Source organism: Podarcis cretensis (assembly GCF_951804945.1).
Source record: "Podarcis cretensis genome assembly, chromosome: 17".
NCBI lineage: Eukaryota > Metazoa > Chordata > Lepidosauria > Squamata > Lacertidae > Podarcis > Podarcis cretensis.
Genome location: NC_137187.1, coordinates 35,163,694 through 35,180,762, shown reverse-complemented (window position 1 = coordinate 35,180,762; position 17,069 = coordinate 35,163,694). Strand labels below are relative to the sequence as shown.

Sequence of the window (17,069 nt, the reverse complement as noted above, 5' to 3'; positions counted from 1 at the left end):
ATCTATCTATCTATCTATCATCTATCTATCATCTATCTATCTGTCTATCTATCTGTCTATCTGTCTATCTGTCTATCTGTCTATCATCTATCTATCTGTCTATCTGTCTATCTGTCTATCTGTCTATCTATCTATCTATCTATCTATCTATCTATCTATCATCTATCTAATCTATCTATCTCCATTCTTGCAATCTCCATTCATATAACCCTATTTTTTCCATGTTGAGAATCAAGGAATCAGTGGAGAACAGAACAACCTCAGGTCTGGAGAGGACTAGGAAACTGGTTTACCGTTGAGTGCTTCCAGTAGTATACGATCTCCTCCATGTTCTCCAACGGATTGAGGAGGAAGTGGTCTCGCCACTCATGCCAGTCAATGGTCATGGTGCCATCCTTGTCTATGCTGCAACACACACAAAACAGAGTAGAGTGAGTCTGAAGGGGGCGAAGCCAGTGTGGGCTAGGGCACACTGGGACTGGGGGGTCAGGGAGGTGAGAGTTCAAAGCAAGGGTAGTGACAGCCTCACCTGTGCAAAATTTTCTCCGCTTGCTGCAGGGAGATGTAAACGCCCAGGCTGTGGAAGGTTTGCTGGATCTCAGACACGTCAATGTGGCCTGCAGCACAAGAAGAGAAGAAAAGAGGGTCCGTCTTTCTGAAGGAGCCAGGGTGCATCTTAAGCTACTGATGGATTAGGAGAAGCTGGGGAGCCAAGAGGCATAGCTGTCAACTTACAGATTTGAAAATAAGGGACCAGCAGCCTCGAAAATAAGGGATCAGCAGCCAAAATAAGGGATTTTGGCTTAGCTTATACAGAAATCTGGCACTGATGGAGCCATGCTGCTTTTGCTGCCACTGACTGTGTTTTGCAGGGGGTTGGACTAGATGATCCTAAGGGTCTACAACTCCCACCAAAGAAGAGTGGCAGACAAAACTGATGAACTACGTCAAGATGGCAAAGCTTACAGGCAGAATTAGAAACCAGGAAGAGGACCTCTTTAATAAAGAATGGGGGAAATTTAAAATTTATTTGAAAAGCTATTGTAAAGAGTTACATACATTGGTAGGATTGACAAAAATCTTGTAGTAAAAATTTGAACTATGGATGGAAAAATGATTTATAAAAATAGAGTTATGAAAGGGATGCAGAGGGGGAAATCATTACATTAAGATGCTGCACTGGTTGGAGGGTATGCTAAGCAGCACGTTGGGGCTGCCGTCGTCCTGGCACGAGGAGTTCCATCGGCCCTTCCCTGCCCGAGAGAGAGGGAGGGAGGGAGAGAGACTCCTGCCCACACCGCCTGCGAGCCTGGCATGAGGTGGTTGTGGTGCTGTGGCGGCCGCTGAAGCGCCACCCTTCTGCGTCCCTCCCCATCCTTTCCTCCTCTTCTTCCTCCCTCAGGCCGCCTCCTCAGCCGCCGCCTCCGCCTCTGGCTTCCCCTGGCAGTGCGGCGGAAGTCTCGCAAGAGAGGGGCTGCCTGCCCACCCGCCGCCACCCGTCTCCTCACAACGCGCCCCTGAGGAGGAAAAGGGAGAGATGGAGACGCGCAGCTCATGCGCGCGCTCTCTCGAGGTGGAGGACCCCGAGCCGCTGCTTCCTTCCCGAGCCGGGCAAGCATGAAACCCGGGAAATTTAAGGGACATCATCAATAAGGGACAGCAGCGGGACACAGCGCTGGGATAAGGGAGTTTCCGCCAAATAAGGGACAGTTGACAGCTATGCCAAGAGGTTCTACAGGGTCCCCCAATGGGAGGAAGTGAGATGTGCCCACAGCTTCCTGGGCTGCAGACCTGCGGAAGCGCAAAAGGACCCAGTGGGTTTTGAGGGATTTCTTGAAGGGGTAGAAGTGGGTGGGTGAAGGGGTAGCAATTTCGTTGCTGGCCCAGGGGTGCATGCTGTCAGGGTGGGGAGGGAGACACCATACAGGCAGCCATACCAGCCTTCGGATTCCCACACTGAGCCCCCTGCCAGCGTCCCACCTGGAAGAGAGACAGAGAGGGCTACAGAGGGGGTGCAAGGGGATGCCATTGCCAGAGAAAGAAGGATGCCTCCTACAGTTCTGGAAAAGACCCTCCCAAATATCTACATCTCAGAGATGCTGTTGTGTGCGCACACACTGGAAAGGACTATTGCTAACATGGGGGCATGAATAAGCATAGTCAGAAGAGGGTACCAGACAATGAAGAAAGCTTTAGATGATGATGATGATATATTATTATTACTATTAATACCCCACCCATCTGGCTGGGTATCCCCAGTCACTCTGGGCGGCTCCCAACAGAGTATTAAAAACCCAATAAAAATCAAACATTAAAAACTTCCCTAAACAGGGCCACCTTCAGATGTCTTCTAAAAGTCAGATAGTTACTCATCTCTTTGACATGTGATAGGAGGGTGTTCCACAGGGAGTGTGCCACCACCGAGAAGGCCCTCTGCCTGGTTCCCTGTAACCTCACTTCTTGCAGTGAGGGAACTGCCGAAGGCCCTCAGCGCTGGATAATGGGGTTGGAGACACTCCTTTGGGTATGCTGGGTTGAGGCCGTTTAGGGCTTTAAAGGTCATCACCAACACTTTGAATTGTGCTCGGAAACATACTGGGAGCCAATGTAGGTCTTTCAGGTAGACCTCCCTATAAAGTTGGACTGCAGTTTCCATCATCCCTGACTATTGGCTGTAGTGGCTGGGGCTGATGGGAGTAAGAGTCTAACACCAGCTGGAGGACCACAGGCTCTCCATCCCTGCTTCGGATGCAAGCAAAACCAGAAAAAGGGCATGCACAGGAACTTTCTGCAGATACAGAACAGTATTATTGCCCGCAGCTGATGTGTTTATTATACAGCTGCCCCTGTATGTATGCATACAAGGGCAGCTTCACAAATAACTTTATTCTACCTGGAGATATAGAAGAAGCAGGAGCATTCATTTTGCTAAGAAAGCACAGGGTAGGAAACTTCCTCATCAGGAAATCCTGATTAAGTTCAAACTAAGTGATGCTGCCAACATGTACTATAAGTCAGAGTCTGTCTATTTCAGTCTCTCTGCTTCCCATTTCCCCCAAAGGTTATGTCTGGTTTGCCAAAATTCCCCATCGGTTTGCTGCAGTCAGTACGACGGAGGAAAAGCTGGAGGCAGGAATGCACAGCAATATCCCAAAGGAGGCCTATTTAAAGGGGGGAGGATAAGAAAAAGACTTCACTTGGCCCCTGGGGTCCAGATTAAAAAGAAACTGAGAGATTAAGCTCCGAATAAAAGAGAAGCATGTTGCTTTAGTAAGATACAACAAAATGAAGCACTCCCCGAGGTTTCCAAATGCTTGAAGAAAGTACAGTGTGTGACTGAAATGGAAAAGCTGGCTGTTCTTGTACAAGAGAGAGGTCATTTAACAATTTCTTTAAGAATGATCACATTTGCCCAAGAGATTGGAAAGAATAGTGTATCAGAACTTTGGTAGCACAAAATGTATTGTTTGCATTCTGAGTATTAAAGAGGCGCTGCATTGCTAAGTGTCCCTTCCTTACATGCTTTCAGCCTCCGAAATGTGCTTGCTCCTAGAAAGAGGAAGCGCTCCTCACTGATTCTACTTTTGAATAGGTTCTGTATAGTTTCAAAAACCTGCAAAGCCTGTTTGGCCAGAGGTGAGCAGAGGACAAAATAAACGCATGTCCTGTGTACATCTTGGCAAGCAGTGCCTCTCTGGCAGAATGTGGGCGAAGATTTAGATCTTCTGCAATATAGCATATTAAAAGCCTGACCTGAAGCTACAGAAAACATACTGTTTTACTAAATGCAGGTGGACATTGTCTAAAACAAGGACAACAGGGATTTGTCGGACTGAGTTTGTAAGAGTTTTTTTGGCCCTCCATTAGAGTGCAGAACTGTATCAGTTCTGTCCAAAAAGCTCAGTATTTCACTAAGTGATTTCCTAAACTCTGGAAAATAGAGGATTATAGAATCGTAGAGTTCACAGAATTGTAGAGTTGGAAGGGACCACAAGAGTCATCTAGTCAAACCGTCTGAAATGCAATAATTTTTTGCCCAGTGTGGGGCTGTAACCCACAACAACCCTGAGATTAAGAGTTTCATCCTCTATCAACAGAGCTATCCCAAGGAATCAAGTATTTCCCCCTATCTACTTGAAAATTAAGCGGGACACAGGTGGCGCTGTGGGTTAAACCACAGAGCCGAGGCCCTGCCAATCAGAACGTTGGCGGTTCGAATCCCCGCGACGGGGTGAGCTCCCGTTGCTCGGTCCCTGCTCCTGCCAACCTAGCAGTTCGAAAGCACGTCAAAGTGCAAGTAGATAAATAGGTACCGCTCCGGTGGGAAGGTAAATGGCGTTTCCGTGCACCGCTCTGGTTCACCAGAAGCGGCTTAGTCATGCTGGCCACATGACCTGGAAGCTGTATGCTGGCTCCCTCGGCCAATAAAGCGAGATGAGCGCCGCAACCCCAGAGTTGGTCACGACTGGACCTAATGGTCAGGGGTCCCTTTACCTTTACCTGATAATTGCTAATTAATGTGTTATTGGTTTTGCATTAGTGGCTTTGCATTTGTGGTTGGCTTTAAACAATAATATATGGGACCTTCGTATGAACGACATATAATAAATCTTACAAAAACAACATAAAGGCTGCTTCCTAATTAATCAAAGGAATCTTTTTAGTCACCTAAGTTTTAGCCCAGTTAGGTTAACCGACTAATTGTTTAAACTTTTGAGTCCTAATAAAAGTGCATGCCAGTGTTCTGGAAGATGCTCAGGTTCAGGCTTTGGAGAATATCTAGGGTGTTTTACTGTGGTTGAAGTTTCTGAATAACCTTATTGCAGTTGTCTAGGCTCAAAGCTTTAAAGGCAAGGAAAATGGCTGCCATGGCTGCATCTGAATCCACTGGATTCTTCTAATTTTTGTTTCTACATATTGTTAAGTCCAACAAGCAGCAGCACACATATTTTTGGAACCTAGCTTAAGAGAAATCTGCCTTCTCTAGCCTACAGTTGCCTCCACACAAATGTATATATACACACAGTGTAAAAGGTACACTGGATAACCACAAAGGGCACGGGGCAACGAGAAATCCTGAAACTACTGCAGGGTGGGGTTGAATGACTGCTGGCTAATGGATCTTTAATAGCCTCCATTTGGATTTGGGCCAAAACCAAAACATCTCCCGGAAACAAAACAAGATCATTATCCACATTATGGTTGTTAGTTTAGGCTGACCATAGTTTCTTCGGTTGAAGGCAGTTTGAAAGAGGGAAGCAAAACTTTTCCCAACCACTTCCAACTTTCTTTAAATCAACAAGCTGTCTCTGGTATCATGTGTGCACAGAGTCCATACCCTCCAACATTTCTCCGATGAAAATAGGGATGTCCCATTCCATAATGATATTTTTACTATTTATACCCCACATATTTTACTGGGTTGCCCCAGGCACTCTGGGCAACTTCCAACATATATAAAAACATAATTAAATGTTGAACGTTAAAAAAACTTCCTTATACAGGATTGCCTTCTGACAGCTTGGGGGTTGAATAACTCCATACCCTCCAAAATTTCTGCAATGAAAATAGAGACATCCTGAGGAAAAATAGGGACGCGGGTGGTGCTTTGGGTTAAACCACAGAGCCTAGGACTTGCCGATCAGAAGGTCGGCGGTTCAAATCCCCGTGACAGGTGAGCTCCCGTTGCTCGGTCCCTGCTCCTGCCAACCTAGCAGTTCGAAAGCATGTCAAAGTGCAAGTAGATAAATAGGTACCGCTCTGGCGGGAAGGTAAACGGCGTTTCTGTGCGCTGCTCTGGTTCGCCAGAAGCGGCTTAGTCATGCTGGCCACATGACCCGGAAGCTGTACGCCGGCTCCCTCAGCCAATAAAGCGAGATGAGCACCGCAACCCCAGAGTCAGCCACAACTGGACCTAATGATCGGGGTCCCTTTACCTTTAAGGAAAAGTAGGACATTCTGGTATAAAATCAGAAACCAGGACAGCTTCACTCAGTCAGGGACGTCCCTGGAAAACAAGGACACTTGGAGGGTCTGAGAGTCTGATGAGTGACCCCAGGAGTAGTGGACAACTTTTTTGTATATTTAAAGGAACAGTCAGTTGTTCTCTGTGCTCTTGTTCTCCCCCTCCTTTTTTCCATTCTGATGCCTTTCTTCTTATTCTTTCCCTTTGGGACAATATTACAGATGTATACTGCATGTTGCAGAGTCAGCCAAGAGTTGCAAGGTCACAGCAGGACAGGTGGGATCAGATGGGCTTATGATTTATTTAATAATGGGACAAAGGCTTGTTTCAATAAGTTTTTGAGCTGTGCCTCTCTCCCTGCCCCCGTCTCCTATGAGTCTTTAAACCTGTGGTTTTTTGTTTTTTTTTTAAGGAACAGACAGATTAATGGAGAACAAGGCTATCAGTGGCTCAGAACCTCTGTGGCTGTATTGTATACCAGTTGTCAAGAACCACAAGTGGGGGAATGGCTGATGCCTTAGGCATCTGATGCCTTAGGCATCCCTTAGGCATCTGGTTGGCTACTGTGATACAGGATGCTTCACTAAATGGGCCTGGGGGCTTTTCCTATCTCCAAGTAGACAGAACTGCCCATTTATGGCTTCTGGCCCTTTCCCTGGAGTTCTGGCTAGGCAGGAAGACTCGCCAAACAGGAGATGCAGGTGGTCATCTTGTTGAAACAAGCCCCCTTCAGACATGTTTTGGAAGAAACGGAATAGTTTTTGAACTGATTGTACTAGATGCGGGAAGGAGAGGCTTGGCAAAAGCAGCCCGGTGCATTCCAGATTTTTGTCGGGCTTGCAGCACTCACTGACTTTGTGGTCTGTGCTCTCTCCAAGCTTTCAGCTTTGTCCCAAACATTCACCCGCCATCTCGTACGTTTAACAGCCCACTTTTCAAGTCTACCCTGTGCTCTAAAGGGGCTCCGATTCAGAAGCAGCAGGATCGCCAGTGGTGGTTTTTCACGTTGCCTCTCCTCCCCTGCCTTTTAACAGCGAAGCTTTGCCCCTCAGCGCCCGTGAAAGCTTCGCCTGCATAATGTCTGCCTTTCAAAAGGCAAGACTGGTTTACTACTGTATAACTGTGAACCCAAGCTGTAACACTTTACATGAAATCATAATCAGAGCAAGGGGAGGGGAAGGCTAAGAAGGAAGACCCCCAAAGTAGTAAGGTAAAGGTAAAGGGACCCCTGACCATTAGGTCCAGTCGTGACCAACTCTGGGGTTGCGGCGCTCATCTCGCTTTATTGGCCGAGGGAGCCAGCGTACAGCTTCCACGTAATGTGGCCAGCATGACTAAGCCGCTTCTGGTGAACCAGAGCGTTGCACGGAAACGCCATTTACCTTCCCGCCAGAGCGGTACCTATTTATCTACTTGCACTTTGACGTGCTTTCGAACTGCTAGGTTGGCAGGGAGCTCACCCCGTCGCGGGGATTCGAACCGCCAACCTTCTGATTGGCAGGTCCTAGGCTCTGTGGTTTAACCCACAGCGCCACCCGCATCCCTCCCAAAGTAGTAGGAACACATATATTCCCCATGGCCCCATGGCAATTTCCACTTCATAAAAAAGGTCATTGCCATGCAATTGTGGATTGTGAAGAGTGTAGCCGTGACTCTCATCCCTGTTGCAACAAAGAGCCCTTCTCTCATCTCCTCAAGCATCACTTGACACATTGTTGATAAGCATACGGAGATTTCTTAGGGCATTTTCTGTCCCCGTGTGGTGGTCATTCTGTATATGGAGGGAGTCTTATCCCATGGAGAAGTGGGAATCAATCCAAGTGGAAGTCCACTCTGTGTACTGCATACAGCCATTCAATGTGGCCTTCACATGGCGGCTGTAACATGAAGCAGAAGCAGACTCAGCCAGAGGGTCAGATACTCAAAGACTTGGCATACTCTCTCTCTCTCTCTCTCTCTCTCTCTCTCTCTCTCTCTCTCTCTCTCCATGTGTAGGTTCCTTGCTTGGGAGCAACTTAAAGCTTGAGATCATAAACCACCCTCCCAGTGCAAGGTGAACACATGCAAAAGTCCCTGTACAAATATTAGCTTCACTCATGTGATCCACCTTTCACCTGCTCTGTCTTCCACAGAAAATGCTGTTGAGGCACACAAAGTTGCCAGGTGTATGACTGAGGCCTCTGTATCCCTCTGCCCTTTTTGTGGAGAGTGGGGGCAGGAAGAATGTGGCACGTTCAGGGCTTGCTGTCATGCCCCCACCATACGGAGGACTTTGATTCCAGGGCCAGATATGAGCCAGCTCTAAGATGACTAGCTAAACCAACCAGTCCCCAAGTTGGAACCTCCACTAATGATGGCAACCCTCTCTAGCCGCCCCTTCAGGACTTTTCCTCCCTCACACACCCCGTCTTCCCAGGTCACGTGCCTCAGCATCCCTGCTTTGCACCCTCCTTGAGTGCTTTTGCCCGGCTGAAATGTGTCCTTGAACCCTGACGGTGCATCTTGCTTGAGGACAGGCCGGCCCACCCATGAGGCAAGGTGAGGCAGTTGCTTCAGGGCAGCAGGCTCCGGAAAGCTGGGAGAAGTGACAGATTCACATTCTGTGCTTGTCGGTCCCCTCCTCCTCTGCCCACTGCCACATGGGGGGGGGCAGGGGCATAAGAGCGGGTACATGACTGGCACACAGTCGTCATACCCCCAGCATTTTCTGGTTTGCCTCTAGCGGCAAAATGTCCAGGGCCCCACTTGAGGAGCGTGTGAAAACCAGCCACCTGGTACAAAGGTAAATTGACATTTCTGGCTTTCCCTACTTTTGCCTCTGGTCCTGCCCACCACAGGGATTTGGCACCCAGAAGGAAATGTGTCCCTCAAGAAGGTACCCCTCTCCTGGCTTCCACAAGGATCATGTGCCATGCCTCAGAGTATAAGACACAGCCCTGGGAGTTTGTTCTGACTAGGCCAGAATGGGAGGAAAAGGGACCCGTGCAGAGTCTGGCATTCGAGTGCGTCTCATGCATCTATCATTTACAGTCATCTGGTAGGAATTGGAAAGAGCTTCAGGAGGCAAGGCCACCCACTCCTTGGGGCAGAGATTGCCAAGGAGGGAGGCCAACCATGCCTGGGTTTTGTCTTGGAGCCGTCAAACAGACGTCCTTTATTCAAGGCTGCAGAACAGAACAGGCACTTCCTGGCTCTCTTCAGCCTCACGGAACATAAATTCCTACGCTCTTTATCCCTGCGCCTCCATCTTTTCTGACATGCAGCTAGCACAAGTGAGGCCCAAATGGAGGAAGTATAGGAGCACACCACGGTCATTATTCGATCTGCGTCTCTTAACTGGTCCTTGTAAGGAACGCACAGAATGGCCCACATTTTAAGACATACTATCTGGAGTTGGTGTGGGGAAGCTTGTGCAAACTGAATTAAGCTGATGATAGGCTGAAAGGAAATAGGGAGCTTTGCAGTTAGGTCTTCTTGTTCCAGGATTGGGGTGGGGAGCCCAGGAGGAGGGGAAGAATAGTCATGAACCTCCCCATGACTGGTATAGCCTTGTGGATGGCAGGATTCAATTCTAAAATATTTCGCTTTCAACTATCATCAGCCAGGGACTATTTGGCCACAATTTAAAATGTGGTTACACTTAACTGATGAGTTCCTGGCATTTGATTTCTTTATTTTTCTTTAAAATAAATCAGAACCTCATTTATTAAAAAAAAGAGGGGGAGGTAGCCAGGAAGGGGTCTACCCAGTCTGTTGTGGGAGAAACAGGAAGGTGTGGGAAAGGGCAGGGTTTGCATGATTATAGATTTAGTTACGACAACCACTGTGGTGTAGGGGTTAGACTAGAGGGTCAGATTAGGACCAGCCTTTCCTTTGTGCGCTCATAATGTATTGTGCTCAGGATGGTAACAGGGCAGTTACATGCAATTCCACTTTCAATACTCTTTGAACCTGCAAAGGTTTCATGGCGACCATACCGCTTTGTTTCCTGTCATAATATCCTAGCCACCCACAGTGGCCAGGGCAACCCAGCCAAATGGGCGGAGTATAAATAATAAAAATTATTGAAATTACAGATTATTCCTGCTGAAAGCCTGTAGCTTTTCGTACCAAAACATGTGTTTTGTTCCACTTCTCTTGCCCCATAGCTCAAGAGTGTTCCTCCAGGCAGCGATAATGCAGTCACACTGGAGGGACATTGCAGAACATCCCACAAAGTGAAATTATAGGTGAATGGTTCAGGGTCAATCTACCACTAATCCATTGCATCAATGACATGCTGTGGATTATACCTGCAAAAAACAACAGTCTGAAGGAGCGCTCAATTCTGTACTCAGCTGTGAAGCAAACAAGGGTCAACTTGGGCCAGTTACCATCGCTGAGGATAGTCTACCTCACAGAGTTGTTGTGGGGAGAAATTGGGGAAGGGGAGTTCTATGCATGCCACCTTGTGCTTCTCAGAGGAAACATGTTATAGGAATTCTAAGGTCTTATATATATAAAAAATAAATGTTTAGAAATGTACAAGGCAAACACATACATAAGTATATAAACCATGTGTCTGAAATAGTGCAGGAGAACAATCCTGAAGCCATTTTGACTCTCCCAAATTGGCCTCAAATATTTCTCTGCAAGGAGGAAGGAAATGGGAAAAGATTTCTTTGAACTGTAGGGGCTTACACCACCCTGTAAATACAGTCTGGCAAGTATCTGTTAAGCTGAGCACACTATCAATATGCATAAGAGATTCAGGAACTATTTACCATCTCAAAGGAATGGCCAGGCTACCCAGAAAAGGCAATCAGATGATAAGGCATTATCAGGTATCCTGGCAGACAGGAGAGAAGCAACACACTCAAATTTCTGCTGGGACCACCTCTTTCTGTGATGTATGTATGATGTTTTGAGGGGTGGTCTTGAGCTACAGGGTAGGCAATTTCAAAAGTCTATATAGGAGCTTGCACACCAATGTTCTGGGTTCCTCTCCTCCTTCCCTGTGGGGGGGGGGAGTGGGGGACCCTGTTGCAACAATTTAATAAAGATCAGGCTTACTAGATGGTTTGCTTCTCAATTTTCTCTGGTTGGCCTCTGTTATTTTCTCCTACCGATAGAGAACCTACTTAAGGACTCTATACAGGCTCTTAAAGGGACCCCAGACCATTAGGTCCAGTCGTGGCCGACTCTGGGGTTGCGGCGCTCATCTCGCTTTATTGGCCGAGGGAGCCAGCGTGCAGCTTCCGGGTCATGTGGCCAGCATGACTAAGCCGCTTCTGACGAACCAGAGCAGCGCATGGAAACGTCGTTTACCTTCCCGCCGGAGCGGTACCTATTTATCTACTTGCACTTTGACATGCTTTCAAACTGCTAGGTTGGCAGGAATACAGGCTCTTAGATACCCCATAAGCAGTATTTTTCTTATAACACACAGGATGCAAATGTAACAAAGTAAGTGAAAGTGTGTTTCAGGGAAAGCAGCCAAATCACAAGGAGTCTAAAGGGTATTTGTAGCAACATCTTTACAAAACTGGTTTTCGCAAGCCTCCCCGAGAACCTTTCGGCCTCAAGAATGGAGTGCGCATGCCATAAATAAATAAAAGAACAAGTGAGCAAATAAGTTTTCATTCCAGGCTGCAGCAGAGGTTGGGCTAGAAGCAGCTGGAGGTGTTTTCATACCATCATGGTTGCGGTCCAGGCTGTGAAACATCAGCAGCAGTTTGCGTTCGCGCTCCTGGAGGTAGCGGGCAAATTCCTCAAAATTAAGCTCCCCGTCGTGGTCTGTATCACCCTCTCGTAGGATATCCTGCAGGCAGGGGAAGTAAAAGTGGGTTTTAGAAGGCGAGAACTGAGTTGCAGTCTTAACAATGCAGTCCAAAGAAAGGGAGAAGCACTGTTTTAGAACATCTGCAAAGCCACTGCATGAGGAAGGTATTTTACTAGGTGGTTGTTCATCGGATTACAGAACTCAGCCCACTTCTTGCACCATAGATGATTAACTTTACCTGCAGATGTTGGAGCCGAGACAATACATAGCTGACGAGAGACGTAGGTGGGGAGGATTGTATTTAAGGGGTACATGTATTTATTTTCATTGCAATAATTTGCACAAGTACTTGAGATAAAGGGTACAGATGCCAGAGCACACACCATTAGGAATTAGTGCGTCTACGTTGATTGGGTGGCCATGAAAATACCACAAATATATTCTGTGCAACTTGGTACAATGGCATGTAACTTTTGACAGAGCACTCGTGTCCAAGTGCTTCCCATATCGTATCTTATTATAATCCCTGCAACAAACCAGCAAGGTAGGTTTATCATCCCCCATATTGCAGATCGGGGGTGGGGCAGGGTGAGGCTGAAAAGGGAAATGACCTGCTTATTGCCACAAATAGCAGAGGTGAGATCTGAACCGTACTTCCTGACTAGTGGCTTGTCCCCTTTGGCACTTTGCCATACTGGCTTTCGTGAGGTCGGTTCAAAAGAGTGCGAGTGAGAGTCTGTAAAATATAAACAGAAAATGCCTCTGAGAAGGCTTTTTCCTGGCACACCAGTTTTCTAAGTGGAAGGAATTGCTTCTGTGTGGAAGAGCACCCCATCACCAGTGGGCTGAAAGTGGTTTGGCAGGAAGAGGGGGAGAAGGACGTCCTTTGGGATCAGAGACCTTGCTGGGAAGTGTCTATGGAAAACGGGGGGGGGGGCATATTTGGTGGTAACATCACTCATTAGTCCTTTATAGGCAAACTAAGGCCTGGGGGCCAGATCCGGCCCAATTGCCTTCTAAATCCAGCCCGCGGACGGTCCAGGAATCAGCATGTTTTTACATGAGTAGAATGTGTCCTTTTATTTAAAATGCATCTCTGGGTTATTTGTGGGGCATAGGAATTCATTCTCGCCCCCCCCCAAAATATAGTCCGGCCCCCCACAAGGTCTGAGGGACAATGGACCGGCCCCTGCTGCAAAAGTTTGCTGACCCCTGCAATTAGTCTGTCCCCACTTACACTCCGGCTAGCATATTTTCACCGATCGCTCTCACTTGATACATGTTTGTCTATGAGCCAAGAGGGTTAGATTAGAAGAAACATGAGCCCGAAAATCATTTAACTGGACAAGGCCAAACAAACTTGTTGCGTGTTTTCTCTCTCCCCCCACCCTCTCACACAGCCAGGCTGTCCTCTGCTTGGCCCTTTAGCAGGCTCTGTCCTTTTATTCTCATTCTGAACAGGGCAGGAAACATGATAAATTTCCCTTGTTTTAATTTAAGCAGCTCTGAATTCTTACAGAAGCCCTATTCAGACAACACATCAGTGGATTGAATGGCACAGGGGTGGGTGGGATCATGCCATGTGCCTCTTTTACAAGGCTGTTTTAAGCTTCAAAATAATGCATGGACAGTGGAGGGCTAATGGGAGTTAAGAGTCCAAGAATATATGGAGGGCTGAAGCTTCTCTGGTCCTGAGCAAAGGTATGAATTGAAAATGCTGCAAAAGGTTTTGAAGGTTGTGGACCAACATGATACATCATTTTACCTCCTCTGATACAACAGGAACAGGGTAACGTTCAATAAAATGCTCTTTGAACTAGGCGGGCATCTCTTGCGCAATGCATCTTATGCAATAAACACAGAAGAGAAACTATATTTACTTTCAGGACTTCCAGGAAAGCTTCAACACTGGCTTGCTGGAGTCTAAACCAGAACAGTTAAGAACAGTTAATGAGAATCTAGAAAAAGAGCACCACCAGGGACCAGTTTCTATCTCCAGATACCATCTCATGAAACTGTATCTTCACAGCAAATGTCACATTATTAAGAACTTTGCCTTTTCCTTGATGTTTGAAGCTGGTGATGTTTGCCTGCCTTGCCAGCTCCTTCTTTGATCCTATTTTTCCTGTGGCAGTTCTTAACATTCTGAATGCCCAAACTTTCAACTCCTTCTGCAGACTTTCTCTTATTGTTCTCTGCTGCTACAGTGGTACCTCGGGTTAAGAACTTACCGTATTTTTTGCTCTATAAGACGCACCAGACCACAAGACGCACCTAGTTTTTGGAGGAGGAAAACAAGAAAAAAAATATTCTGAATCCCAGAAGCCAGAACAGCAAGAGGGATCACTGTGCAGAGAAAGCAGCGATCCCTCTTGCTGTTCTGACTTCTGGGATAGCTGCGCAGCCTGCATTCGCTCCATAAGACGCACACACATTTCCCCTTACTTTTTAGGAGGGGAAAAAGTGAGTCTTATAGAGCAAAAAATACAGTAATTCGCTCTGGAGGTGTGTTCTTAACCTGAAACTGTTCTTAACCCGAGGTACCACTCTAGCTAATGGGGCCTCCCGCTGCCGCCACCACGCGATTTCTGTTCTCATCCTGAAGCAAAGTTCTATTTCTCGGTAAGCAGAGTCTGTAACCTGAAGCATATGTAACCTGAAGCGTCTGTAACCCGAGGTACCACTGTACTTCACAAAGCAGCCTCTTTTCCTCGTTTACATCCCATGCCTTGTTCTCATCCTTCCTCCCCTTCAACACCAGCTGAGTGATCATGCAAATAACCAAAGCTCCAGGTGGCAGCAAACTAAACATTTGCCAGGGAACCTAGTCCAGCAGTGAGTCCATCACCCCAAGGGCACTGCCATTCTCATTCCACAGAAAAGCACCCAGGGCAGCTTAGAACAATGTGAGATTTCTCTATACGCTCCTTCTCTTTCAGATTAAAGTCTCTTCCTGCCCACCCCCAAATCCTGAATCTGGCACCGTATAGGCATTATGCTTTCTTGTTACAAAAATATGGCCTAATAATCTGTAGAGATCTGGCACAGACATAATTTGATACATGAAGAAACCTGGCCTGCAATTAGTAAACTTCATAAAACTGGACTTGCATAAGAAACACTCATTTTGCTCAGGTGACCAGTTTTCCATAGGGGGAGCCAAGGAATGAAGTTTGCGGGGGGGGGGGGCAGGGATACATCTGCCCCCCAGAGCACAAGGACAGGTATTTCTACGAGCCCACGTCATGTCCCTTACTGTGCTCCATTTTGTGAATTGAGAATAGAAGCCAGGATTCTTAACTCCAAATGCTTTCTGCCATTTGTAGCAGAGTGGGTGTTTCAGTACGTTCATATGACCAGCCAGGGCAGAACTGGGAGCCAGGCAGGGTGAAGGAATGTAAACACAGCAGTATGAAAATAGCAGAGCACCACGTGCTTTGAACAAATTTGTAGAAGCATTTAAGGGCTCAAGAGCAGAGCTTTTCAGGCTGGGTATCCTAGCTCCACTCATCCTTCCATTCCAGGTTGCTGTTGTTTTTAACCACATGCTCTCCTTTCTACAAAACTGATCGGGTAGCACACAATTCCACATCCATTCACCCAAGGCCTGGGATTTCATAGCCTCGGACGAAACAAGATGAAATATAAAGGTCTTAGCATCAGGACAACCGCACAACTGGTGCCCCTGTGATGAATCCAGCTTCAGCATAGCAGCTGACACTGGTGGCTGTCAAAGAATAACATCCTCTCCATTCATTTCATTCTCCTGCAGGGTAGATAGCGAGTCACCATGGATGCTACTGCCTGATGAAGGTTATGCAGAAGCAGGATGAACAGTGGGTTGATGCTGCTTCTCCCTCAATAATAATCAGTGGCGTAGCGTGGGTTGTCAGCACCCGGGGCAAGGCAATTAATTTGCGCCCCCTAACCCTACCCCTAACCCTAACCCCCAGATGTTGCACCCGGTGCGGCCGGCCCCCCCTGCACCCCCACACTACAGCACTGATAATAATAATAATAATAATAATAATAATAATAATTTATTATTTCTACCCCACCCATCTGGCTGGGTTTCCCCAGCCACCCTGGGCGGCTTCCAACAAAACACTAAAATACAATAACCTATTAACATTAAAAGCTTCCCTAAACAGGGCTGCCTTCAGATGTCTTCTAAAAGTTTGGCAGTTATTTTTCTCTTTGACATCTGGTGGGATGGCGTTCCACAGGGCGGGTGCCACTACCAAGAAGGCCCTCTGCCTGGTTCCCTGTAACTTGGCTTCTTGCAGTGAGGGAACTGCCAGAAGGCCCTTGGCGCTGGACCTCAGTGTCTGGGCAGAACGATGGAGGTGGAGACGCTCCTTCAGGCAGTTTAGGGCTTTAAATTAAGGTCAGCACCAACACTTTGACTTGTGCTTGGAAATGTACTGGGAGCCAGTGTAGGTCTTTCAAGACCGGTGTTATATGGTCTCAGCGGCCACTCCCTGTCACGCATTCTGGATTAGTTGTAGTTTCTGGGTCACCTTCAAAGGTAGCCCCACATAGAGAAGGGGCCTGAGTAAAGAAGGGGCCTGAGTTGCCCACCATTTCCCTAAGTCAAGTTGTCATTTGCCTCCTGTCTACATATGCAAAATGAGTACTTAAAGGGCCTACCTGGGGAATAGAAGGAGAAAGAGAAGCGGACACGGAGCAATGGTTCCAAACTACAAGAAAGAAGATTCCACCTAAACATTAGGAAGAACTTCCTGACAGTAAGAGCTGTTCGACAGTGGAATTTGCTGCCAAGGAGTGTGGTGGAGTCTCCTTCTTTGGAGGTCTTTAAGCAGAGGCTTGACAACCATATGTCAGGAGTGCTCTGATGGTGTTTCCTGCTTGGCAGGGGGTTGGACTCGATGGCCCTTATGGTCTCTTCCAACTCTATGATTCTATGATTCTAAAGAACCAAGAGCCCCCTCCCACGGGTGAGGAAAGAGCCTTGAAGAAGCTGGACTGTCTTTGCTGCTTCTTTTCCCTCCTAACACCAGGGGATCCAGTTCCCTCTCTAGCACCAGGGTCCCAAGGCTGCCCTGCTGATTCTTTCTGAGCAAAACTGAATGCAGTGAATAGACTAGCAATAGTTCAGTTTTAGAGCCACAGTGCTTATTTTGTACAGTGGTACCTTGGTTTGCATATGTCTTGGTTTGCATATGTTTTGGATTACAAACACGTCAAACCCGGAAGTGCGTGTCCTGGTTTGCAAACTTTTTTTTGGATTACAACCCCCCCTTTTTTGGGGGGATTACAAACAAATTTTTTTGGGAGGCCCCATTGGCAAAAGCGTGTCTTGGGTTACAACCTGTTTTAGTT

The 17,069-nt window shown here is 47.2% G+C and overlaps 1 protein-coding gene across 1 annotated transcript in view; it reads right to left on the bottom strand.

The window, feature by feature from the left end:
* The window catches only part of LOC307206719 (mitochondrial adenyl nucleotide antiporter SLC25A23-like), a 49,660-nt gene that overhangs the window by 20,142 nt on the left and 12,449 nt on the right, over positions 1-17,069 (bottom strand). The window contains exons 2-4 of the mRNA XM_079960099.1: positions 11,639-11,765; positions 530-617; positions 294-405 (exon numbers count right to left, since the gene is read on the bottom strand). Of these exons, the coding sequence (XP_079816225.1) occupies positions 294-405; positions 530-617; positions 11,639-11,765 (327 nt within the window). The remainder of the gene's footprint in view (positions 1-293; positions 406-529; positions 618-11,638; positions 11,766-17,069) is intronic.